Source organism: Festucalex cinctus, chromosome 11 (assembly GCF_051991245.1).
Source record: "Festucalex cinctus isolate MCC-2025b chromosome 11, RoL_Fcin_1.0, whole genome shotgun sequence".
Classification (NCBI taxonomy): Eukaryota; Metazoa; Chordata; class Actinopteri; order Syngnathiformes; family Syngnathidae; genus Festucalex; species Festucalex cinctus.
The window spans coordinates 3,050,108-3,076,212 of record NC_135421.1 but is presented as its reverse complement, the minus strand read 5'-3'; the positions used below and the strand labels follow the sequence as shown (position 1 = coordinate 3,076,212).

Here is a 26,105-nt window from a genome sequence, read left to right as displayed (position 1 = left end):
AAACGTGATCGAACAATTTAAAAGCAGATACTAAACTTCTAGCTTTGCTCCCTTTCCACCTGGTCTCCTGAACACACAGTATGTCCATCTTCCTCCTCTGCATCAGGTCAACCAGCTCTCTAACTTTTCCGGTCATACTTCCAACATTCAAAGTCCCTACACTAAGTCCTAGACTCGGGTTGTTCCTCTTTCTCTTTCTTCCTCGAAACACACCTTCCTCCTCTCCTTCTTCAACCAACAGTAGTCCAGTTTCTAGCAGCACCCTGTAGGTCAACAGCACTGATGGCGGGAATTGTTAACGCGGGCCTCGACCGATCTGGTATGGAAGTCATATATTTGATTCGCATGTTTGGTTTGGCCAAAGTTTTACGTCGGATGCCCTTCCTGTCACAAGTGCCTCAATATATATTCTTCTTCTTCTTCTTCTTCTTTCGGCTTTTCCCTTCAGGGGTCGCCACTGCAAATCAGTTGCCTCCATCTAGCCCTGTCCTTTGCATCCTCTGCTCTCACACCAACTACACAAGAAGGCACAAGAAGAAACTGGCTTGTGCCCCCTTGCGGCTACATTAAGTTCCTCAATATATATATTATATGTATATATTTTTTGTGTATAATATTTTTTCATTTTTTGTTGCTGTAAGTTTTTTTTTTTTTTTTTTTACAATATTGTGACCTATCATGATAATTATCGTATCGTGACCTTCTTATTGTGATACAATTAGGGTGTAAGGGAAATTGGTCCAATTAATTATTAAATCAGTAATTGTTAATTAGCAAATTAATAATCAATTGGCTCATTAATTGAAGGAGACTCAAACTTTGTTGAAATTAAGTTGAGCTTGCCTGCGGAGCACCACATCTCTTTTTGATAATTTTATCAGGATAACAGATGAGAACCTCGTTGAATCAGTCATTAAAATGAAGGTTGTGCCCTTACTACAATTTTGTGAGTTCTTTGTTCAGCTTAGAGGTCACTCTAAATTGATGAAACACACACAGAGTAAACCAGGTTTTGAGTTTTGTGCACGTTTATTCTCTAACCTAGGTGGGAAAATCTACTTAGAATTTAAAGAAGCAAAACTAACTACTATGATAGGAAATAAAACGAGAACTAAAATAATAAAAACAATCAAAGGAAAAGAAAAGAAGAAAAGAGAAACGGTCTTAACCAAGGTGATGGATTCCTTAAATCAAACCAACATGGGACCCACAATCAACCTAGTTTGCACCAATTTGTACAATCTAGCGAAGGCCTGCAGTTGCACTTACAGATGGGGTTGGTCTGAGAAGCAGGACCCTGGATGGAGACTCGCCAAGCCCGTTTGAAGATAGAATGGAGATGGTTAGGGGGGGTGGCGGCCGTCCGGGGGGGGGGGGGGGGGGGGGGGGGGGGCTTGTTTTTATTGGGGGGTTGGGTGCTGGGGGTCGGGGTGTGTTCGGGGGTTTGGGTGGGGTGCGGGGGGGTCGTGGGGGGATGGGGGCTGGGGACCGGTGGGGCGCTGTGGGGGCCCGCTGGGCCTCGTTCTGCGGCCTTGGGCTCGGGGGTGTGGGCTGGGGCTGGGGCGGGGGTGTTCCGGGTGTCTGGGTCGGCTCGCCGACCGGTGTCCGCTCGGGTGGCTTGGGGGTGGCCTTGGTGCTGCCGCGGCCTGGGGATTCCGGGGGGGGGGAGTGCTCGCTTTGCTGGACCGCGGTTGACGGCTTCTTTCTTTGGTGGTGGTCCTTATGCATGCCAGATCCGTCGCACCAGCATCTACTGAAACTCAACAGAAGTACCCTCTCCCTCCCACAGCCCCTTGAATCAGTTGGTGCTGGTGTCTGTGGTTCTCACTTTGCTTTATCTATCCTTCCCTCCTTCCTCTTTTTAGTTTTTCCTCTGGTCACTTGAGATCTTGATTTGTTGGAGGTGTGAGGTTTCTGGGGTTGGCGTGGGACTCTGGTTTTGTGGCCGCGCGGGAGGGGTCTTGTTGGTGCTGGGCTTCACTTTGGTGGATTGGATGTGCTGGCTTCTGTGGATCTCGCTCTGCCTTGTCGATCCTTCCCTCCTTCCTCTCTTTGGTTTTTCCTCTGGGCTCTTGAGATCTCGCTGAGTTTGCTGGAGTTTGGGGGCTTCCGGGGTTGGCGTGGGACTTTGGTTTTGTGATCATGGGGGGGGCGGGAGGTGTTTGGTCGGTGCTGGATTTCACTTTGATTTGCCTTTCTTTTCTCTTTATTTCTTTTTTTTTCTGGCCTTTTCTCTGGTCTCCTGGCCATTTGGGCCTCGCGGCTCTGGCAAGATTCTGAAGTGCCTGGTTAAGGCGAAGGGTAATGGGATATTTATAAGGTTTTAGGTGAATGAATGAGTATAAATTTATACGTATTTGCACGCACGCACATGCACGCACGCGCACGCGCGCAAACGCACACACGCAAATGCGCACACGCAGACGCACGCACACATACACACAAAAAAAAAAAAAAAAAAAAAAGAGCAATGATGACAAGACGTTGAATCGGTAAGACTACCGAATGAACAATTCTGAGCTCTTAAAAAGAAAAAAAAAAGAAAAAAAAAAAAAAAAAAAAAAAAAAGAAAAAAGAAAAAAGAAAAAAGAATGGAGATGGTTCAGTTCAGGAGAGGGAGAGACAGGTCGTCCGGCTGGCCAACTGAGCGTCACGGGGTCAACCTGCTGGCTGGGAAGAGGCCCTCTTGGTTGAGGCCTCAGGGTGCCTGGAAAAGCACCATCCGTTGAGCCTTTGCAGGGACCAAAAGCAGCGTGTTTTGCTGCGCCTGTCGCTACACGCGATGGCTTCTGTGCGTTGCCGTGTGCTGGAGGTTAAGCTAGCTGGGCTAGCCCTTTGTCTGGCAGCCGCGCCGATGGAGACCAGGAAAGAGCAAAGAGGAGCCAAGGAGCAGTGAAGAGAGCGGGAGCCAAAGAGCAGCCAAGAAGAGAGGGAGCAGCACGCAGGGAGCGTGCTTTTAAATTTGGAGGGCGGCGGCCTCCACACCAGGGGGGCCGGGTGAGACCACAGTGGCAAGTTACCAGCTGGGGGAGGTTTTTGATAGACTAATCAGATTGAATCTGGATCCCATGTGTGTTAAGATTCTAAGGTCAGAATTCAACCAATGCAACACGTACAATTGAATACCTCAAATGAAATGTTACCTAGACTTACACTGTTAAAACGTGCATACACATGAAAGTTTAGTGGAGAATCTGCCACTGCAATGGAACATTTTCATGACATTTCATGGAGTCAACATTTCACAAATGGCAAACATAACATTTCATAATTCATTGTTCTGTTGCAAAATAAGAAAGTCAAGTTTCTAAGAAGGCTTTTACTGTTCTGATTTGTGTGTGTGTGCGCGTGCGCGTGTCAGTCAGAGCATGTGTGGCTGTTTGTGGGGGATGTTCTTGTCCTCCCCACCCCCCACAGTGGCATGTTCAGGCCACAGGAGCTCAATTCCTTTGGAACTGAGGTTGCAAAAAGTTACAACCGGCCGATAATCGTTACAGATCCTCCCTTTGGCGATGGAAACGTTCTTCGACAGAACGTTTCGGTCGGCACTTCTAGACGTGGCATCGGCAGTTGGACAGGTGAAGCACAACAATGCAGTTACCAGAGTACAAAGTTGGTGCAAACCCACCCCTCCCCTCCCTTTGCTAAAGTTAGACTCGGCAGTTGGCTATGATGTTATCTTTCCCTCTAGGTCTACAGTACGTGTCGTGTATAGAGTGGAAGGGGAAAGTAACAGACGCAACAGGAGAGGAACACGAGAGTGAAAAATAGAAGTCCAATAGTTGTCTAGAGGCCTGTGTAGGAATGTCATGTCAATGTGACTGAAAGGGGGCACTTTCGGTTCCTACTATGACTTTGGGTCTTTCTAGGGCAAAAGAAAGCTGTATTAAGGGAGCATGCAGGCCGAGAAGACGTTCTCACAACTGAGCTGTTGATGTATCAAACAGATTAGTGCAGCATGTCAAGTCACCTTGCGTGTGAGCGTGCTCTGGTTGGGACACCGGGAAGAAACAAAGTCTTGTGGTTAGTTTGGTTCAGCTTAGCGTGATGCTAGGCAGATTGAGGACTAGCGTAGTCCTTTTGGTTGTTTTGTCGGGAGACGGTAGATTGGTAATTTGTTTGCTACGCGTTGTTAGGCAAAAGGAATCTCGGTCGTGACTCGCGTGTTTCGCCATTTTCAAGTTAACGGTGTTTGGACTAACAGCGTTAACAATTAAGGTTCTTATTTTAAATAAGAAGCTAAGAAAAGCAGTAGCTAAAAGCACATTTCTTACCAATTGCTTTAGTCGTTTGGGGAGTCTGCTGAAGTTCATTTGAGTCACTGTACACTTTCTAGGATGTTTGTTTATGCACATGGTGTCATAAGTATGAGTGCGGGTGTGCGAATGGGTGAAGCACAAATTTAATTGGCTATTCAATGGCGATATGGCGGTTAGGTTTGGCCCTAGCCACTTTAAATATGTCATTAGCGCAGTCATACACAACAGCAGCAAAAATTTGTTTGCCATTAGGCGCCAGGGTGTCTGAAACCACTGTTTGGAAAGGGACCGTTTGGGTCCTGCATCAGTTGGAAAGGCAAATGCATCCATAGGTGCCTGATGGGTGGGAGCTAAAAGCTCCAAGTCATCTTGTGGATGAACCACAGGAACAATCACAGGTGTATCTTGTACCTGCTGATGATGGTCAACAAAGATGGGCGAGGTTCATCCCTCAATTGTAACCAAGGAAGTGAGGTCATGGAGGTTGGACCTGATTGGCTGGTCCATTCCTGTTGTGATTACCTCCCTTTGACAGCTATGTTTCATGTCATGGGCGTATGATGTCATGACCCCCCCCTTCGGCTACGTGGAGCCACGAACGGCAGAGATGTGCGGTCCACGGAGGAGCAAGAAGAAAGCCCATGACAGGAAGCAAAAGGTGACCACCAAAAGCGAATGTCTTGGCATGAACAGGTGAGCCGTCGACAGGCGGACAAGGAAGGCATGCGGCGGCGGTGAGCCACACAATGAGCAAAAGCAAGAGTAGAACAATGGACTGCAAGTTCATTGAAATCAGATAAGTGTTGTTGAGCACAAAGGCTGACAACGTGTGGCCCAAAAGAAGTACTGCACGCGCGAAAGCGGGGGCAGTGAATGGCAGGGCAGTGGCGCGCACCATTGCAAGGGTGGGCTGGGTGGGTAACAACTTGCTCAGAAATAGGCACAACGCGCCAAGCAGATTGCAAAGAACAACCACTGTGTTGTTTGGGTTGTTTGATGACAATTTCAAGTGCGATTTCAAGTTCAAAGTCCGCGGTGAAGCTGAATGGTTTGCTTCATAAGTGAGGACAACAGTCTCAATTTGTGTCCTGCGTAGCTCAGAGGTGCAATCCAAGTCGCATTCCGGAAGGTGGCAGAGTTGTACACCCTGAGTGGGATGTTCAACTTGGCCGAGGGGAGAGCTGGTGTTGCGAAGGTGACCTCTTGAGGGCATCTCGGAGACCACAGGCATGGTCCCCCCTTGAGCTGGGTGAGAGTCCTGGTGTGAGTTTTGTACACTCAGAACAGGTTCACAAGAAGGCTCTGTTAGGCTTACCGCATAACAATTGGCAGTTTTGGTCAGCGGTGCTGCTGGCAGAGGCTGCCGCACCTGTGACCAGATTTTGCGTCGGTCGTAATCTATCAGGGGCTTGAAGCGGCCCAGCAGATCTTGACCAATGAGGAGCGGGACTGATTCCACAGCAGACACGTACACAGGGTGGACCAATTTGTGTGGTCCAATCGTCCAGTGTAACGTTGCCATGGAGTCCAGATGGGTGTTAGTCAGTGCAAACGCACCGATCTCCAATGAGCAGTGGTTGAGGCGGAGCATCCGGCCACTGTTCTTCAGCATGGCTTGAAGTTGGTTGAAGAGCGTGTTGGACATTACTGTAATGTCAGCGCCAGGATCAACCAAAGCGTCATAGTCTAATGTTTGTTCAAGTGTCGTCCTCAAATAGAACTTACGCGATGCACCTTTAATCTTGAGGTTACCTAAGAGCTGTTTGAATGGTTGATTCGACTCGGTAACAGGTGCACTGGCAGAAGGCAAAGAAGGTGCTGGATCCAGTTGGACTGAAAGAACGGTGTTGTCCGACACCTCTGGCTCATTGATGGCTGTCGGCTGACTGTCGTTGGACAATTTGCGCAGCCCATCAAGAACTTTTGTCCAGATGTTGCTGTCAATTGAGGAGTCATCTGACGTGGATGGGGGCTCCTGAGGACTATTTGTGCGGGGAGGTTTCTTTTTGCGAGGTTTTGTTTTTGCAAAGGGTTTCTCCCGTTCACAACCACGGCTGGAGCTATGACTCAACCGCGCAGGTGCACTGCGGCCGTACTGGTGCTTCTGATGAGAACCATTTTGAGGCCGCTGTGCAGGATTTGATGGGGAAGCGGAGATGTCATCGTCGCTTTGCTGTGATTCGGACTGTCGTTCGACCTCGTCTGAACCACCTGCAACATGGTAAACAGAGGATTCCACTGATTTAGCAGCGTTTTCGTGTAAAAACACAAAGGCCTTGGATGCAAGTTCACGTAGCTCTAGGCTACTTAGCGTGCGAGGACAAGTTGTCACACCCAAGAGGCGGCTTGTGTTTGGGTGGAGGTTGTTCAAAAATAGTGTTTTGAATTCTACCTGTTCTTCCATGTTGGGTTCGTTACGATGCCCAAAGTATGCCTTGCGCAGGCGACTATAATACAGGCTGGGTGATACCTTTCGGCCTTGTTTTACTGACCAGGCAGCAAGAAAGCTCATTGCTGATACTGGGCCATCAAATTCACGAGACAATGCGTGACACAGTGCTCGATAATCATTCAAGATGTGGATCGGCTGGCGGTCGATCCAATCACTTACTTCTCGAGTTGACGTCAATTTCATGAGGTAAATCTTGTCTTCCGTTGTTGCCTGTGGGAATCTCCTCAAATGAAAATCAAGGTCTTTGAGGTACACAGAAGTGTTATCAGAGCAATCTTGTTTTGGCTGAAATTTCTGAATGTGCTTGGCAATCGTGTCTAACTCTTTTGTAGACATGCCTGGTTGCGCCACATGGTGAGGTGAAGAAGCATCTGCTTGTTGAGCAGGAGAAGGAAGGTTGGCAGCAACTGGAGACGCACAAGAAGGCGTGGCGCCTAGCGGGGGTGCCGAAACAAGAAGTGTGCTTCTTGGTGGAAGCACAGAGACAGGTGAGCTTGCTCCTCTCAGTGACACTGCAGAGGGAGGGGGCCCCTGCGTGTGTTGAGCGGCACTTGGAGACGTGCTTGCCATGGAGCGAGTGGGAACCGGAAGTGGCACAGGTGGCTGAGAAGCGGGTCCAAGATTTGCAGCAGAAGTCTGCTGCACATCGGACAACGTGGCAGCGTCTGACGAAGGAACAGGTGCGTGCACCACAAGTGGATCAAAATGCAAAGGAGAGTTCACCTGAGACAGGTCCTGAACGGGGACCTCCAAAGCAGTGGTTTGGGACGGCGTCAATGGACACCTGGTGTTACCTTGTGGGACTTGCTGTAATTTCGGTTCAGCATGGGATGACTCGTCATCCCGGCCAGTGTTGAAGGATGGATGCTGCAATCGCCGGAGTTTTTCTTCCATTGCCATCAACTCAGATTTCAAACGAAACGTCTGCCTTTTTCCTTCAATGCGTTCATTTTTCAAAAGTCTAATCTTTTGAGTTAATTCCGCAATTTCATCATTCGCGAGAGCTAGCAAGTACTTATCAAATTCACGATCAGTTTGGAGATCAATCCAATGGGCTTCAGTGTGCTGATTTGATAGTTCTGCAATGCATTCTTTTAGCTCACGAATTTCAGATGTGGCATTATGCCAATTTTGTTCATGCGTGCGGGCAGTTTGTGTACTCACTTTGAGTTCCTGTGTCAATTTTGTAACTTGGTTTCCCAAGTCCACGCGGTCAGATTCATGCAACCATGCGTCCAACTCGGTTAGCTTGCTGCTAACTTGGGCGTGAATTTGCTGTTCTGCTGTCAGAACGCTTTTCACTTGTTCGAGTTCATGGTCACTCAATTTCCACCTAGCCACTAAATTCACCATTAGTCGGCTGAGGATTTGTGCCATATCTTCGTCGGTTAACGACCCTTGTTGAGCGTCGCAAACGAGTTGCGCAATGTTGGTGTCAAGAATCTCTGCGCTAGCGCTGGCTGTCGCGTCGGCATAGCCTGGAATGAGATTGTTAGTCACGGTCGCAAGGGCATTTTCCAAAGCATCCATTGTTAAAAGTAGCGTTATGATATCAAAGGTATGCGTAAGCTCACTTTACTCAATTGGGAAGGACTAATTGTTAGCCAATTAGACAATGCTGGAAATGCTTAATGCTTAAAGATTGGCTTTTTGGGCTCAATTAGTTGATTCAAAATGTTTTACCAAAATTCTTAAGGCACAGATTAAAGGATGGTATCCAAATATGTTATTATTATACAATTATTTTAAATGGCAATGCATTAAATAATTGAGGACCCTCAACAAAGTATTGTGTTAAGCAATTTAGTCTGCTAAATTACTATTAACCACAGCATACGTTTGAGGTTACAGGTTTTAGGAAACAAAAGTCTACTGAGGACAGTCACATTAAATTAAAATTACATTTAATTCAATAGAGGTTTCCAAAAGTGCCTAAAAATTGGGTAAACACTTTTACTACAACGAGAAAAGCTATACACTACTGGTTGAGTGTTGCTTTTAATTAAAACAAAATTAAGTACTTGAAAATGGTGGTTAATTATTTAAACAAACTCTTTGGTAAGTCAATAATTAAAGTTATCAAGCGTTTTAATTTTGTTAGCAAAAGTTCCTCGACTGCGGTACCGTGAATAGCCACAGGAGGACGCCGTCGGCGTTTAAAACGCAACGAGGCTCCTGTGTGTAGTATAGTCGTACTTTTGTTCGATCAATAAAGTTTTATGACTTTACCGCATAGACAAAACAACTCCGTCGCTCGTAAGTGACACAGAATGTGTCTTAAAACGAGTGTTTAAATACCTTGCACAAGTTTTAAAATCGTAGCACTTGGCAAGCAAAGTTGTTAGCAAGACGCAGCTAACGTAACTTTGTCAAAGAATGGCTACGTCACCGGAAGTTAACCGTGCGTGTGTCGCCAGCTGTCAATCTGTCAAACACGTTAACTTCACTCCTTACGGATAATCGCGCGTGTGTTATGCGCGGCACTGACGCCGAATTATTAAGAAGACACTAATAATTATAATTTAAATAAATCAAGGAGTGGAAACCACGGAAACGTTTTAATTCCCACGGGTTTATATCGCGATGCTAGTATCCTGTAAGGACTCGCGTCGAGGGGAAAGAGAAACTACGACTTCCTGTAAGACGGTGTTAATTCATTAAACACGACGGAATTAATGAAGATTAAAAAGTGCAAAACGTACAAAAATATTAACCCTAAACTCAATGTTAACACTTGGTGAAACAGGAGTAGGAAATATATTATAATGTAACGTTTAAGAGTGGCGAAGACATGTGATGTTAAATTGTCTTAAATCCAGTAAGAATCATAGGTTAGGACGGTACAGTAGTAATTTAAATCCCTCGATTAGTTTCAAATCACGGTAACTTGATTATTTAAATTATAAAGTGCTTTGAATGCGATGTTGAAGAAGGCAGACAGTAGGCTCACGGGGGGAGGGGGGCTGTGCTGTGTCCCTCTTCACACGTGAGTTGCGAGAAGGCAGGAGTCAACTATACTGGCTGTAGTTTGGCAGCTGGCCGTGTAGCAATATGAATATTAAGCAAACAGTAGACTATAAGTGTTAATCAGATGGACATCTAATTCCAACAATTTAAGCAACCTATATTACTAGTGTTTCAATGCTACAATTTGGCAGAGAGTGGGCTCTCCGTGAGGGGTCACGTGGTGAGACGTGATCCTCTTGGAGCCACAGTCAAATGAGGAGCGACTTGGAAGTCTGGCCGTTGGGCCCGCCCCTCAAATTAGTTTATTGGTCGACTGGTTTCAAGGGGTGGTTACCTGAATCCCAGTTAAGTTAAGGATACGCCTCCAAAGATGGCGGATCTTAACACGTGTGTTTTACACAAAAGGCTAGCAGTTTTAACACCATGTGCTTTACGCTAAACCCAACAAAAGGGAGTCAACTTAACACCTTGAGAAGTGTGCTGTGACTCAAATGGTGGTCTGAATGTAGAATTTCGTGCACTAGACTATTTCCTCAGCCTAAAGGCTTGTAACGTAATCAGGTAGCTAAGCTGATTGCGCCACGTGAGGTTTGGAATATATTTTTAACCCAATCAGAATTCGTGACGAGTTAGAAAAAACATTCCCAGGCCTAAAAAAGGTTTTGCATGCAATAAAAAAAAAAAATGTGATTGTTACTCTCCCACTTTTGTGTGTGTAACATTCACATAGTCGACAAATACATTCTCTTCTCAATAACTAGTCGTTAGACTGTTATTTAGCGCTTCAAATACACTGCTTTTATACAGCGGATTGGCTCTGGCATAAAGTTTTAGTTAGGTTGCTATGGAAACGAGCTGAAATTTTCCCAGAAGAACACGCTGCACTAAGCTGTTTTTGGATTGTTACATGTGTGTGTTTCACAAAATATGTAACATAAATTGGCCTCACCAAAGGGGCACCATTATGTAAGGGAAATCGGTCCAATTAATTATTAAATCAATAATTATTAATTATTAAATCAATAATCAATTGGCTCATTAATTGAAGGAGACTCAAACTTAATATTTAAATTAAGTTGAGGCTTGCCTGCGGAGCACCACATCTCTTTTTGATAATTTTATCAGGATAACAGATGAGAACCTCGTTGAATCAGTCATTAAAATGAAGGTTGTGCCCTTACTACAATTTTGTGAGTTCTTTGTTCAGCTTAGAGGTCACTATAAATTGATGAAACACACACACAGTAAACCAGGGGTTGAGTTTTGTGCACGTTTATTCTCTAACCTAGGTGGGATAATCTACTTAGAATTTAAAGAAGCAAAACTAACTACTATGATAGGAAATGAAACGAGAACTAAAATAATAAAAATAATCAAAGGGGAAGAAAAGAAGAAAAGAGAAACGGTCTTAACCAAGGTGATGGATTTCTTGAATCAACCAACATGGGACCCACAATCAACCTAGTTTGCACCAATTTGTACTAGGGCGAAGGCCTGCAAAGTTGCACTTACAGATGGGGTTGATCTGAGAAGCAGGATTCTGGATGGAGACTCGCCAAGCCCGTTTGAAGATAGAATGGAGAAGGTTCAGTTCAGGAGAGGGAGAGACAGGTCGTCCGGCTGGCCAACTGAGCGTCACGGGGTCAACCTGCTGGCTGGGGAGAGGCCCTCTTGGTGGAGGCGTCAGGGTGCTTGGGAAAAGCACCATCCGTTGAGCCTTTGCAGGGACTAAAAGCAGCGTGTTTCGCTGCGCCTGTCGCTACACGCGATGGCTTCTGTTCATTGCCGTGTGCTGGAGGTTAAGCTAGCTGGGCTAGCCCTTTGTCTGGCAGCCGCGCCGATGGAGACCAGGAAAGAGCAAAGAGGAGCCAAGGAGCAGTGAAGAGAGCGGGAGCCAAAGAGCAGCCAAGAAGAGAGGGAGCAGCACGCAGGGAGCGTGCTTTTAAATTTGGAGGGCGGCGGCCTCCACACCAGGGGGGCCGGGTGAGACCACAGTGGCAAGTTACCAGCTGGGAGAGGTTTTTGGTAGACTAATCAGATTGAATCTGGATCCCATGTGTGTTAAGATTCTAAGGTCAGAATTCAACCAATGCAACACGTACAATTGAATACCTCAAATGAAATGTTACCTAGCTTACACTGTTAAAACGTGCATACACATGAAAGTTTAGTGGAGAATCTGCCACTGCAATGGAACATTTTCATGACATTTCATGGAGTCAACATTTCACAAATGGCAAACATAACATTTCATAATTCATTGTTCTGTTGCAAAATAAGAAAGTCAAGTTTCTAAGAAGGCTTTTACTGTTCTGATTTGTGTGTGTGTGCGCGTGCGCGTGTCAGTCAGAGCATGTGTGGCTGTTTGTGGGGGATGTTCTTGTCCTCCCCACCCCCCACAGTGGCATGTTCAGGCCACAGGAGCTCAATTCCTTTGGAACTGAGGTTGCAAAAAGTTACAACCGGCCGATAATCGTTACAACACTTGAGAACAACACAATGAGTTTACATTTTTTTTTGTAGAAGTATTTTTTTTATATTTTATATACATTTTAAGCCAACTAAGCTTTATGAACAGTTTCAATTGAAATAGTGAAATTTTTGTCAAATAGTGCAATGAATGTAAACATAAATGGTAATGAACAGCCTCAGTTACTTCTTTCCACCGCTTGTTTTTTCATATGGAGTGCCCTTGGTAAACGACTGTGTTACCGTGGATTTTTGTTAGCTTGGCGCTGTTAGCGGCTGGTCTTGGTCTCCGTTTGTTTTGGCTGTCGGCGTCCAGTTTCGGATGCTGTTTCTGCATGTGATTAAACAGGTTCGTTGTGTTGCCATCTGACGTCCGAATGGAGTCTCCATAATCTTTGCAAATTACTTCTGTCTACGCTATATCCTCTGGGGAAAAGCCAAACCAATTCCATACTATGGAGGTGGACTTTCTTTTCGGGACCAAATCGGTATCACTTTGGCTTTCCGCCATAGCTTCCCGCTATACAAACAAGCAGGGAGGCCGGAGTGTGACGCACGGTGCACTGTGCACGCTGTGATTGGTTGGTCGGGTACACATCAGCAGCTGTGGTCGATATTCTCCCAGACTACAGCAGGTAGTAAAGCGTGCCAACGGTGTATGAACAGAGCTAGTTAACACCACAATAGAAGTTATTAACGGCTGGTCTCAGTCTCCGTTTGTTTTGGCTGTCGGCGTCCAGTTCGGATCCTGTCTCCGCATGTGATTAAACAGGTTTGTAGGATGACTCTGGTGGTGAGGAAGACAAAGAGGGCAAAGGCAGAGCAGAGGCCGAAATGGTGGACGCTGAAAAAGGAAGAGACTTTCAGGAAGGAGTTGGATGGTCAGGATGTGCTCCCAGATGATTGGACAACTACAGCAACTGTGATCAGGCAGACAGGTAGGACAGTCCTTGGTGTGTCATCTGAAAGGAAAGGAGATAAGGAGACTTGGTGGTGGAATGAGGAGGTGCAAAAGTGGATCCAGAGAACGAGGTTAGTTAAGAAGAAGTGGGACACTGAGAGGACTGAAGAAAGTAGACAGGAGTACAGGGAAATACGGCGTAAGGTGAAAGTAGAAGTGGCAAAGGCCAAACAAGGGGCTTACGATGACTTGTATGCTAGGTTGGACAGTAAGGAGGGAGAGACTGATCTATACAGGTTGGCAAGGCAAAGAAACAGAGATGGAAAGGATGTGCAGCAGGTTAAGGTAATAAAGGATAGGGATGGAAGAGTGTTGACAGATGCCAGCGATGTGATGGAAGATGGAAAGAGTACTTTGAAGAGTTGATGAATGAGAAAAATGAGAGAGAACGAAGAGTAGAAGGGGTGGCTGTTGTGGACCAGGAAGTACCAAAGATTAGTAAGAATGGAGTGAGAAGGGCATTGAAGAGGATGAAGAGTGAAAAGGCACTCAGTCCTGATGATATACCTGTGGAGGTATGGAAGTGTCTAGGAGAGGTAGCAGTAGAATTTCTGACTGGGTTGTTCAACAGGATCTTAGATAGTGAGAAAATGCCTGAGGAATGGAGGAGGAGTGTGCTGGTGCCCATTTTTAAGAACAAGGGAGACGTGCAGAATTGTGGCAACTACAGAGGAATAAAGCTGATGAGCCACACAATGAATCTATTGGAAAGAGTAGTGGGAGCTAGACTGAGGGCAGAGGTGAACATTTGTGAGCAGCAGTATGGTTTCATGCAAAAAAAAAATAAAAAATAAATAAGAGCACGACCGATGCAATATTTGCTTTGAGGATGTTGATTGAGAAGTACAGAGAAGGTCAGAAGGAGCTGCATTGTGTCTTTGTAGACCTGGAGAAAGCTTATGACAGGGTGCCCAGAGAGGAACTACTGTAGTTTTGTATGAGGAAGTCGAGACTCCAGAAGGATTGCAATCCTCGCAATCCTTGAGCTGTGAGGGCTTTTTCTAAAATTTCTGAACTCTGTCCCAGCTGAACTTTTATTCATCTCTTCTTCTTCAACTGGCCTGCTGGCAAATCTCCAACCCAGGCAAATCGCTTCGCGTCTCGGTCGCCAAAACCAGACCAGCTCTAAGTGCAACTTTGCAGAAATTAACCAGATTGAATAAGTTAGTGCTTCCAATTGGGTTGAGTAGTTCGGTTAACTTTTGGTCCCATCTTTACCTGATCAGAGAAATTCCGTTACCTCGTTTTGACAGTTCCTCTTTAGCTTCCTTTTCTTATTTTTGTTATTTTATCCTTTTTCATTATTACTTGTTTCTATTTCCTATCACAGTAGTTAGTTTGCTTCTTTTAAGTTCCTCAGTTGATTAGAAAATAAATGTGCACATAATCAAAACCTGATTGTTTCAATTGTTTCAACAATTTATATTAACTTATAAGCAGAAAAAAATAACTCATAGTGTAGCAACCTTCATTTTAATAACTGATTTACCAAGGTTATCATCTGTTATCCGGATAAAACTATCTAAAAACAGATGTGGTGCTCTGAAAGGTGAGCTCAAGATTAGTTTAAATATTACATTTGAGTCTCCTCCCACTAATGAATCAATCATTAGTTTAATACAAGTTTGACCTAATTTACGCTACAGCTGCGACCAGTCCAGTGTGAGTTGGAGATTGCGGCTTGATAAAGCCGACAAAACAACTTCTTCTGCAAAAAAGCAGAGATGCAATTTGAACAGAATCAGTGACAAATGGCAGCCTTGGCAGAGTCCAACCTTCACTGGAAATGAGTCTGATTCGATTTCTACTGGAGGACAAAGGATGCAAATTGTTGTTGGGCACAATATTGTCATCACAATTCCAGCTCAGGTGATGCTGCACTCTTTTTTTTGCACCTCATCCACTAAACGCGTGAAATGTGTGATTCATCAATATCTTTGTACTTGAATTTGTGTGTATTCTGCGAACAAATTTAGAACATCCTTAGACCATGTGTGTGCACAAATAATGACAGAGCAGCTTCTACAAAAACTCTACAAAAATATTTTCCCAATAGACACAGCATACACAGAGCTACAATCATATATAAACATCCATCCATTTTCTTGACCTCTTATTCCTCACAAGGTTCGCGGGGGGTGCTGGAGCCCATCTCAGCTGGCTCTGGGCAGTAGACAGGAGACACCCTGGACTGGTTGCCAGCCAATCACAGGGCACACAGAGACAAACAACCATCCAAACTCATATATAAATATTAATAACAATTTAAAGAGTAATAACTTAAATCAATAATTTGCTACTGACTAATGGCCTGAATAAACATGAAAAGGGCACTTTAGCCTTGTTCCGTTCAAGTGCTTATATGTTTTTAAATGTCTTTATGTCTGTACACTTTATGTACATCTGTCTGTATCCGCCGCGACGCCATCTGTCTGTTGGCGGCTGTCACTGAAGAGCAGCGCAGCCGTGCCAGTACGCTGAATCTGGAAACCCATGGACCCACTCACATAAATCCAGGGCTTCAGCTGTCCTATCAATCCAGTAGCCCTACACATGCATGTTACAAATTTAGACCAACATTTCCACGAATTTTCAGTTGACAAATGACCGTCAAAAAGAAGGCACACGTCGCCGCTGGCTTGCTTTTTCTTCAACCACAACTGTCGCTTTTCTGTGCTGTATTTATCCATTCCTACTATTTTAACAACTTGTCCAGGGTTTGTCTGTTGATGACCTCATAATTTATTTATTTTTTCGTTTGGCATACAGCATTCGCTAAAAAATGTGTGACATCATTATTGTATGCTGTCAGGTGTTTTAGCAAGCTTTCCGATGATACAAATCGTTTGATACAACGAAACATTTTCAAAACTAAGATAAAGACTGAGAAAGAATGTTGTTCTTTTTTTTTTTTTTTTAAGGTCTGCGCATTGGCTGACATCCGGAACAAATGCCCTTTTCGGAGGTAAATGTGCACTAGTTATGCAAATTAGGATGTAGCCGGAACTCTTCTTTAGGATGAGTTCTGATTCATTAACATACGCACAGCCGTGCAAACAAAACGGGCTGGTATGATATCAAATCGATTTTCCTTTTCGAGCCTAATATCAATTCATAAAACCATGAATTGATTATTTAAATATTTTTTTTCCCCCAAAAACATTTAGAAAATAGAATTTTAAAGGACTTTTTTTCCCAATCGTTCTGTTTTCTTGAAATATACTGTTCACATTAATTTAAAAAGTATTTCGTTACATTGATGGAAGCGCTGACCTATTGCACTTTAAGAAAATTCAGAATCGTTTTAGTTTACATTTACAATTATTGAATTCTGAAAATATTTTCATCTTATCCTAACTGAAGTAAATATTTGTGTAACACTTAAATGATAACGTGTTACTTTCATAAATCATTCATAAATACTAAATTCAACTCATATCTACTAAATTCGACTTAGTGGACTTAAAAAAAAACCTCATGCCCTCTATGGACAATAAAAGCAATAGTGTGCTTTGAAAGAAAATCAGTATGACGTATGTAAATATATAAAAACAAATTAACAAAAGTTGGAATATTTGATATCATTTCATCTGAGCCTTGAGTATTAATAAATTTAACATTTTTTTGGAACACATTTTTTTGAAAATTTCAATTTCAATTTCGAAATTAAAAAAAAAATTGCATTTTTTTTTGAGGGGGTGGGGCTATTAGTCGATTAATCATTGGAATAATTGATAGGCAAGTTGATTTTTAATAAAGTTGTGACAACACTAATCGAATTGATTGAGGAAATTAGAATCGATACCTAACCCTAACATATATGCCCAACTTGCACAGAGTACGAACATTCCTCCACATTCGTGAGTGAATGAGGCCCTTTATTTCCTCGTGTGAGTTGAATTTCCTCTTGAGGTAGACCAAAGATTATAACAAAGAAAAAAAAACATGATTTCAGCTATTGAATTACTTCTCTGTACTCACTCATCCACACTGTAGTCGTAGATTATCTTGATCTTCAAATCATGATCATCAGAGCTTCTTTTCATCAAACTCACTGGCCTCAAATATACATGATGAACAACCTATACAGAATATGACAAATGAAACATTTTAGTCATTTAGACCCGTATATCCACATCACAAAACTATTACATGTCCTGGAGAATTTTGCCTGCAGATATTACTGCCAAGAATAATAAGAATACCTGAGCAGCGTTCGCTGGTCAGGCCCTAATAAAAAAAAATAAAAAATAAAAAATAAAATAAAAATAAAAAAAACACCAAAACAAAAACAAAACATTACAGCAAATTAAAAATCACAAAAGCAAAAAAGTAACTACGAAATAAAATAAAAAAAAGTCATCACAAACACAAATCAAAAAACACAAAAACAATGAAGCACAGCAGCAAATCAAAAATCACAAAAAGCAAAGGTAATCACAAACACAAATCTCTTCCCCAAAATTGCGATTGCGATATCATGTGCGGAGGAGGCGGGGGACATTGAGTCCAAGTGGGCTTCACTTCTCGCTTCAGAATGAGCAGCCCAGGTTATTTTTTACGTCCGTGCTGTATCAGTCTGCGAATCCACCTCAGAGACTCACAGTGGTCTTTTTTTTTTTTTTTTTTTTTTTAAGCTTTGAGCCATGGTAGCTTTTTCATTTCATTTTCTTAACTCAAGAGCCTTCCTCTGGTTGTACACACGTTCTGGTCGGCTAACATCGGGCTAACATCACGTTTACAGCACAGCGGTGGACTTCAATGACGTACGTGCGCTTCTCTCGCTGAGCACAGATCTATAGCAATACTGGATTAAGCGTGCGCATGGTGATGTGATAAGCACAGGGCTTCTATACTATATGTAAGTCTGTGGATGTGCGGCACTCGCCCTAACAGCTTTTGGGGATCAAAACATGCATTGTTAAGGTGGACCGGAATGCTGATAGTACGTTTGCAGTACCTGAACGTTCAAGGGCAAATTTGAGAAGTGCCAGAGCTCCATATCGGGGAGTTCCAGCCCACTTAAAACATTGGCTATGAGCACTGTAGAAGGGGGCCTGTGCCCCAGTAGAGCTTTATGCCTAGCAACACCCCTGGTTGCGACACATCCAACAGCCGACGCTGACGTAATGTAACAAGGGGCCAAAATGCACATGGCGTGGTCTATATTATCTGGTCTCCCATTGACATGAGCGTGTCACCATTACAAATACTTGCAGTTTTATCTTGGAGCAAATAAGTACAACAACCCACAAAGCCTGTCTTTTTTTTTTTTAACACAATTTTATGGCCTAACCATTTCCCTGCAACACATCGTATATTTAGTGTATATTTGTATAGACCCTTCCAGCTGACATCACCGCTTAGCTCCCACTGCGCCTCCCGCAGGGCAAGCATCCCATAACAAATGAATGTAGAGATCTTGATTTTCGGCAAGCGTTTTTGTTAAAAGGTGCCCGCTTGCTGCCCGCGCCACTGCTGTTTCCAGGCATCTTCTTCTTAAATCTTCCTGCATCTATCTATAATATTTTTCGAATAGAATTTGAGATATAGTTAAAATTCCTTAAATGTATCAAGTCTGAAACACGCAAACAATTTATTCTCGTGACGTTGCATGATGCGACCGCCTACATGAACTGCGAGATCTCGCGAGAGTTGAGGCGGGACATTACGAGAACTACGCCTCAGAAGCAAATTACTCTTCAATGGAAACGCCTACAAGGCAAAATTGTACTTTATCGAAATAAAAGAAATATCGCTTTTATTTTGATGTTGGTTTTGCACAACAAATAGCCTTGATCACTCTATATGAGCAAAAAATCTATCACCATAGCCGCCATGTTGACAACGACTTCAGGCCGAAGCAGTCGCTTAGACAAGATTTGAGTGAATCAGGCCTCAGCCCCGCCCACTAACTTTGACGGGCGAGCTTGACAGATAAAATAAATTCACGAAACACTGCAAAACAGCGACCATTAAATAATTAAATAGAGAAATAAATAAATTAATAAATAAATAAATAGATATATAAATAAATATATAAATAAATCAATACATAAATAAATAAATATATAAATAAATACATAAATAATTAAATAATCACAGGGAAATTAATTAATTAATGGCATTTAATTAGGGCTGCACGATATTGGAAAAACATGCGATATGCGATATACTAGCTGAACATAGCGATATCGATATTATTGCGATATTTAACATTTACCTAAAGAAATTAAATTTTTATTACCTAATGAAAGAAATACATGTTTCATGGGGCAAAATAAGCAACCTTCATGTAATCTTAGTTAATTAATTGTAATTATATCTTGATAATTTTCAAGTATTGAATGGCGATGCACATTTTAGTTAGCATCTGACTGGTCAAATTCATATAAAAAGCATAAAATTCCATACAAAACTTATTGCGTGCCTTAGCGATATGCATATTGCAAGGGCCAATATCACGATATCGATATTTTTTCGATATATTGTGCAGCCCTACATTTAATTAATTAATGACACATTTATTTAATTATTTAATGGTGTATTTATATATTTAATGTTGGCACTCCATAATTTTCTAGGTCACACTGATTGTTTTCTAATTCACTCGCATTGACATACTGCCCTCCACCGCCCTTCACCGTAAACGTGACGTCACACTAGAAGGGTCTATAGCACAGAAAAAAAGACAAACGTTTACCTCATTTGGAAGAGGAACATGGTGTTTGCACGTCCCGTGGCAACTCACTAAAACTGCTAAAATGAGGGCAGGACCGACGATCCATAACAAAGATAGCTTGCTCTCTGCTCTTAATCTCACATCCATACTCCAGCTTTACAAGCAGCCGGAGCTCGACAAGCCATCGACACGGCAAAATCAAAACGAGCTCCACGGCTCAATTGTCGCCAGTACTCGATTCCCGCATTGTCATTTCTATGAATCACAACACTAGGTTGTGTTTTGTCCCGGTACCCGTACTTCCAAAGCCGGATTTCGCGGAGATTCGTTTCATTATACTGTCGTCACATCCAAGTTAAGTCAGCCGCACTTCATTTTTTCTGTTCGCCCTTTTCTAGGATTTACGGTAGTGTGCGAGAAGGAACGCTGGAGAACGACATCCGCTGGCACGGAAAACGACATCCGGTTTTCAAAATAAAAGATCATGTTCAAAAATAAAATTTATTTCAAACGCAGTTTAAAATATTTTATTATTATAAGTTTAAAAGATGTTTCACTATAACAGCACCAATTCATGTTTCACTGGGTATGCACTCTTGTCCACCTGTCCTCATATATCGGTCAACTTCTACTGCTGCACTATAGCTGCATCACATTTTGGTATGGTAACTGCTCAGCTATGGACCGGAAGGCTTTGCAGAGGGTGGAGAAAGCCACCCAGCAGCACATTGCCGGTGCACCACTCACCTCTGTTGAGGATATCCATATGAAGCGGTGCCTCAAGAGGGCGAAGAAAATCATTAAGGACTCCAGTCATCCAGCACATAGACACTTTACCCTTATGCCCTCTGGAAGGTGTTACAGGAGCCTCTGGACGAAGACCACTAGATATCAGAACAGCTACTTCCCAACTGCTGTTAGACTCCTGAACACTGTCTCCTGATCATAATTGCACTACTATAAATAAATATCTATAAATACTGCAGAGATAGTCATATACAACAATTATAATTATTCACTTGTTTACCAATACTGCATACATATTTATAGCCTATGAATTTTGGTGTGAATTTTGGTAAAGAATTAATCAGATTGAATTTGGATCCCATGTTCGAAGGAGATTCTAAGGTCAAAATTCAATCAATGCAAACGTGCAAGTGAAACATCAAAATAAATGTTACATAGCTTACAACTGCCAAAACGTGCAGGCAAATGAAAAGTTAAGTGGCGACTATGCCACTCACATGAGACATCGTCACGACACTTCATGTCATCATTTCAGAATTGGCAAAACACATAACATTTCATAATTCATTGTTCTGTTGCAAAATAAGACACTCAGGTTTCTGAAACATTTTTTACTTCTTTTTGTGTGTCAGTCTTCAATTCAATATTCAATTCAATATTTATTAATTTTTCATTGTGCAAATAACATGGTTATAAACAACAACGAGATATTATGAGCAACAATACTGGCATATCAATAAAGTGCAGATGTGCATATAGGATGGTATCAGGGATCACACTAATAGCAAGCATAGCAAAACACACACACAAGAAAACAAGTACATTTTGACAGTCATTCATCATTGCCTGTGCAAGAGAACTAGAGTGCAATAGGCCAGTCTATGAAAGGGAAGATGGGGAAATATACAGAAGAGAGTGAAAAGTTGTGTTGGAGCTGCAGCAATGCAAGACCTACCATAGTTATTACAGTGGTGGGTTATAAAGATGGATGGGTAGCAGAGAGGGAGGGGGGGTTGTTCATTCAGCAGCCTTACTGCCTGAGGGTAGAGATTATGGTCCAGTTTGGTGGTCCTGGCACGAATGGTCCTATATCTCCTTCCAGAGGGTAACACGCAGAAGAGGTGATGTGCAGGATGGTGCCGATCACGCAGGATGTTATGTACTCGCCTCAGACTTCTCCCTCCAGGCCGAGTAGGGCTGGACGTGTGCGCGCAACCACGCACACGCACGCAACGATGATGTTGTGATGCTTACCTCTTGCATATTCATAAAGAGCCTATGGATGATGCCACCAACCTTTCCCTGACCAGCTCCACTCACCACAACTTCTGGCTCTTCTAGCAGCGAGTTAAGAAAACTAAAAATGCAAAGAAAAGTCAAGTGGTCGAATGGTCAAGTGTTCAAACTTTAATGCTGACAGATTCAGCAATGACCCCAATTATTTCCCAAATATCCCCTTTCACCCAAGACGTGTTTTCACCGTGGGCCATGTTATGGTTGCCCTCAGGAGGCCAGTTCTTACATAACTGGATTGTTTATAGCAGTGGTGTACAAACTACGGCCCGGAGGCCATTTGCGGCCCGCCGTCCATTTTTCAGTGGCCCTCGACATATGCTAAAAATGGCATTTGACTCAGTTCAAATAAAATAAACAAAACAAAAATGTTTGGAGATGGTCAAAGAAGGGAGGATATCGAAAAACAGGTGTCATTAAAAAGGTTATTTTAGTTAAATGAAACTAATGAAAAAAATATTTTAAAAAAATCAAAAAACAATATTGTTACCAAAATAAAATAAAAACAAAAATGCTTTTTAAAAAACGAAAACTAACTGAAACTAATTTTGATGTTTACAAAACTAACTAAAAGTAACTGCAATTATAGCAAACATGTCCTTCGTTTGAGTCTTTGGTAATTAATTTAATGCATGAGCCTTTGGGGATGAATTTAAATGTGATTTTCAGTAGATTTATTTTGATTTAAACCGGAATAATGACGTTTGAAAGTATGTCACACAGAAGTGACGTCATCTAGCAGCAGCCAATAGAAAAACACCTTCAGATGACGTTACACCCGTGTTTTTTAAATATTGCGCACAAGTAATACACATTTGTTTTTTTTATAAAAAACTAATACTAATACTGAAACTAACAAACTAAACTAAAACTAAGCATTTGTTAAAAACTAAACTAATAAAAACAGAACCACCCTGAAAACTAATAAAACCGAACTAAAATGAAAAATTCCAAAACTATAACAACCCTACTGCCATATTACAAATAAATTGGTTTATATACTGTAGCATTTTTCTAAATATGCAAAAGCACAAATAAATTATTTGTACAATTTTTAGGACTAAACACAATTTCTCTTCATAACATTATGTGGCCCTTGCGTCCTTCTGATATTCTGTATGTGGCCCTCAAATGAAAAGGTTTAAAAATGTCTGAAGCAGCATTTTACAAAAATTAGAACATCTCTAAAAAGCAGCTGAATGACAAAATTCACAACAGGTATTTGATCCATGGCTCACCCAATACATTCCCTGATTTAATTAGAAGTGGTCAATAAACAGTCCTCTTCATCTCCTCTTTACTTCTTGACGAACTACATTGGAAGCATCAATCTGCCATTCCCTCAGTGAAAAGGGCGTCCGCCATGGTATCCATTTTCTCCCAATCATGCTCGACACACCCGAAACTCCGTTTTGTTGAAAGTCCAGCAAAGAGTTACGATCGTAGACGACTAGTGACTCACTCAGTACAGTACCAAGCACTCTTAACAGGAAATAAAGTCGAAACAAGAGGAGAGTCGCCGAACAATTTCACAGTGCATCTGATGCAACTAGAAATTTCCTATCTGACACCCAGCGACTGCAAAGCAAAGATAATAGAGAGAGCGAAAAAAAAAAGTGGTCTCGAGAAAGTTTTGGTGGAAAGAAAAAATCTTCAATATAGACCAAACTTAGTAATTCGTTAGGACTAAATATTTATATTTACTCAGTTACAAGGGAAAATGATCCTTTCCTGGGTTTGAAGAAATTATTCCCAGAGTAAATCCATAAAGTGAGGGCATCCATTTTAGGTGGGAATAGTTGAGTGGCCAGCTCCTGTTCCACATTTATCAAATTTTTATAAGACAGATTTGGGCAATAAAGGGGTCACAGCCCGTGAGAGTTTCCCTTTTCTGTCTTATTTCTAAATGTAGCTGTATTCAATAAAGTCTAGCATTTCTCCTATTTTAGCCTTGCACTTCACAAAATTACTATTTGGAGATAAAAAAACAAAAAAACAAAACTGTCTTTTCCAAAGCAGTATCAATAACAGGCCTTGTTTGGCAGAAATTCAGGAGAAAAGCGCAAAGCTTTGACAAAATCTCACTTTTATACTGCTGATAAGGTCCGTTTCATACCGGTTCCTCTACAGCAGAGTCACATAATCTTCCCATTACAACATCTTACACTTGTCTCACAAATTAATAAACAAACTTTCTTGTGAGAAATAAGTTATTGGACAATGTTATGGCCCTGAGAATTGTTTGCCTTGCCGTTGCAGTTTTCAGCTGATTACAGCAGATTCGCCGCACCTGGGGGCTGGCGAGTACTGAGCACTGTGATGCAATGTGTGTGTTTGTGTGTGTGTGTGTGTGTGTTTACCTTTTTTTCTTCGATGTATTGGTTGATGCACATTCTGTAAATTATAGAAGACGTTTACCATCAAATATTTTATTAGAGCTGTGGAGAATCTTTTTTTTTTCTTTTTACCTTTGTTCTGCTCACAGTGAGAAGGGTCACTATGAGGGGGAGCTTGTTGCGGTGTATTGAAAATGTTTTTGTTTTTTTTGTACCTTTCTTTGTCGTAGAACCAGCGGTCGGATGTTGCTGTGAGCACGATCTATAAAATATACATTCACGTTTGTATAGGTAATAGATGTTCTAGTGTATATCAGCACATTTACACACGCTGCTAGCAGATCGCCGAAAAGTTAGTAAAGTAATCTTACTAGCAATCTCTTAGCATGTTAGCGCTTACCTTCACGTTCTTTGGAAGACTGTCCAAGACTGTCTTGCATCGGACCCATAGTAGTCGTCATCGTCCGATGAAACGTCATCTGTGCAGACGTGCTCAGTTGTGCACCACTTTTCTCCGGTGTTAGCATCTCTAGCCGGTGCGGCCTTAGGACGTTATTAGCATCGCTAGCCGGTGGGGCCTTAGGACGTGGTCGAAACGGCCGCGTCACCGCTTCAACTATGACTTAACTCCGTCATCACTGTGCTCTTGAGCACTGGTCGATGCTTTTGAGCTTTGAAAATAAGGATCAAGCGTGAGCTGATTGCCATCTGTAGCCTTTTTGACTCCCTTAGCCAAGTTAGCCATTCTCTCCCCCTCAACACTCTAGCTCCGCCTCTCTTCTTCTACTGTTGTCTCCTACCCGATCTTGTCCAAAAGACTCATCACAGCCATCTAGTGGCCAGGAATACTCATTATAGTAACCCGATCGGCTTGATACTTGGAGCACAGCTGCCCAAGGCTTTCCTCCACCCGTTTCCATAAAAAAACATAGTAGACGTCAATTAACGTCTATGGCGGCCAATTCTAGGTTTATACTGAACGTCTTTAAACGTTTATGGCGGTCAAAGAGTTAAGAAATTAAATGTAGAAAATGATCTTTGTATACTAAGGTGGATAGCATATGATAAACGGTTTGTCCCTAATAGTTTCGATAAGTCATTTCGACAATGGATCCCAAGGGGTATAACTGCACTATGTACTATTGTGAAGAAGGGGGTACTTATGCATTTTCAAGACATGCAAGAAAAGTATAGTTTGGGTAAACATGACTTCTTTAGATATTTACAGTTGAGGGACTACTACGAGAAGGAAATAAAAAACAGGTTACGGTTGGAGCCTCATGGATTTATTCTAACCGTTGTGGGGCTTACACCTCGAGGCCCAAAAAGATTGTATCCACACTGTATCGCAACTTGATGGAGGGTAGCGGGGAGACTATATACATCAAACATAAGATGGGAGAAGGAACTTCAAATTAACATTACAGAATCTGAATTGCTAAGTATGATAAAAACACAGGGCTCCACAACATCCTCTCGTGTGTGGGGAGAGCACTGTTGGAAGAACATCATTAGGTTTTTTATTACACCTAAAATTAAACATAAATGTCTCAAGGTAGTGCAGCCATGTTGGTGCAATCAACGTGGGCCACGCACATGTGTTTTGGCTATGCCCAAAGGTGGTGTCTTTTTGGGAAAATGTGTGTAATGCCATTAAGGGGATTCTGGGCTATAATATAATATTTTCATGTGAGGTACTGTATCTAGGCTGCTTGTCAGCAGTTTCTGTATTAAAGGAAGATGGGTACCTTCTTAACTCTTTGACCGCCATAAACGTTTAAAAACGTTCAGTATAATCCTAGGATTGGCCGCCATAGACGTTAATTGACGTCTACTATGTTTTTTTATGGAAACGGGTGGAGGAGAGCCTTGGGCAGCTGTGCTCCAAGTATCAAGCCGATCGGGTTACTATAATGAGTATTCCTGGCCACTAGATGGC

General features: G+C 42.5%; 1 protein-coding gene and 1 long non-coding RNA gene across 9 annotated transcripts in view; both read right to left on the bottom strand.

Moving 5' to 3' along the window:
- Window positions 1-20,182, bottom strand: part of lmln (leishmanolysin-like (metallopeptidase M8 family)) — a 216,887-nt gene extending 196,705 nt beyond the window's left edge. For all 6 annotated transcript variants that reach the window (XM_077536284.1, XM_077536288.1, XM_077536286.1 and 3 more), the window contains exons 1-2: window positions 19,812-20,182; window positions 17,090-17,190 (exon numbers count right to left, since the gene is read on the bottom strand). In XM_077536284.1, the coding sequence (XP_077392410.1) occupies window positions 17,090-17,190; window positions 19,812-19,937 (227 nt within the window). In that variant the 5' untranslated portion in view covers window positions 19,938-20,182. The remainder of the gene's footprint in view (window positions 1-17,089; window positions 17,191-19,811) is intronic.
- Window positions 20,183-21,170: 988 nt separating this feature from the next.
- On the bottom strand, window positions 21,171-25,175 carry LOC144030519 (uncharacterized). Of its 3 annotated transcripts, XR_013287278.1 has the most exons (4): window positions 24,567-25,175; window positions 24,299-24,428; window positions 24,191-24,224; window positions 21,171-21,894 (listed from the first exon to the last, which is right to left on the bottom strand). It is a non-coding gene; the product is annotated as an uncharacterized LOC144030519 (long non-coding RNA). The 3 variants fall into 3 exon arrangements; XR_013287277.1 differs by having other exon boundaries at window positions 24,191-24,428; XR_013287276.1 differs by having other exon boundaries at window positions 21,171-24,224.
- Window positions 25,176-26,105: the final 930 nt, after the last annotated feature.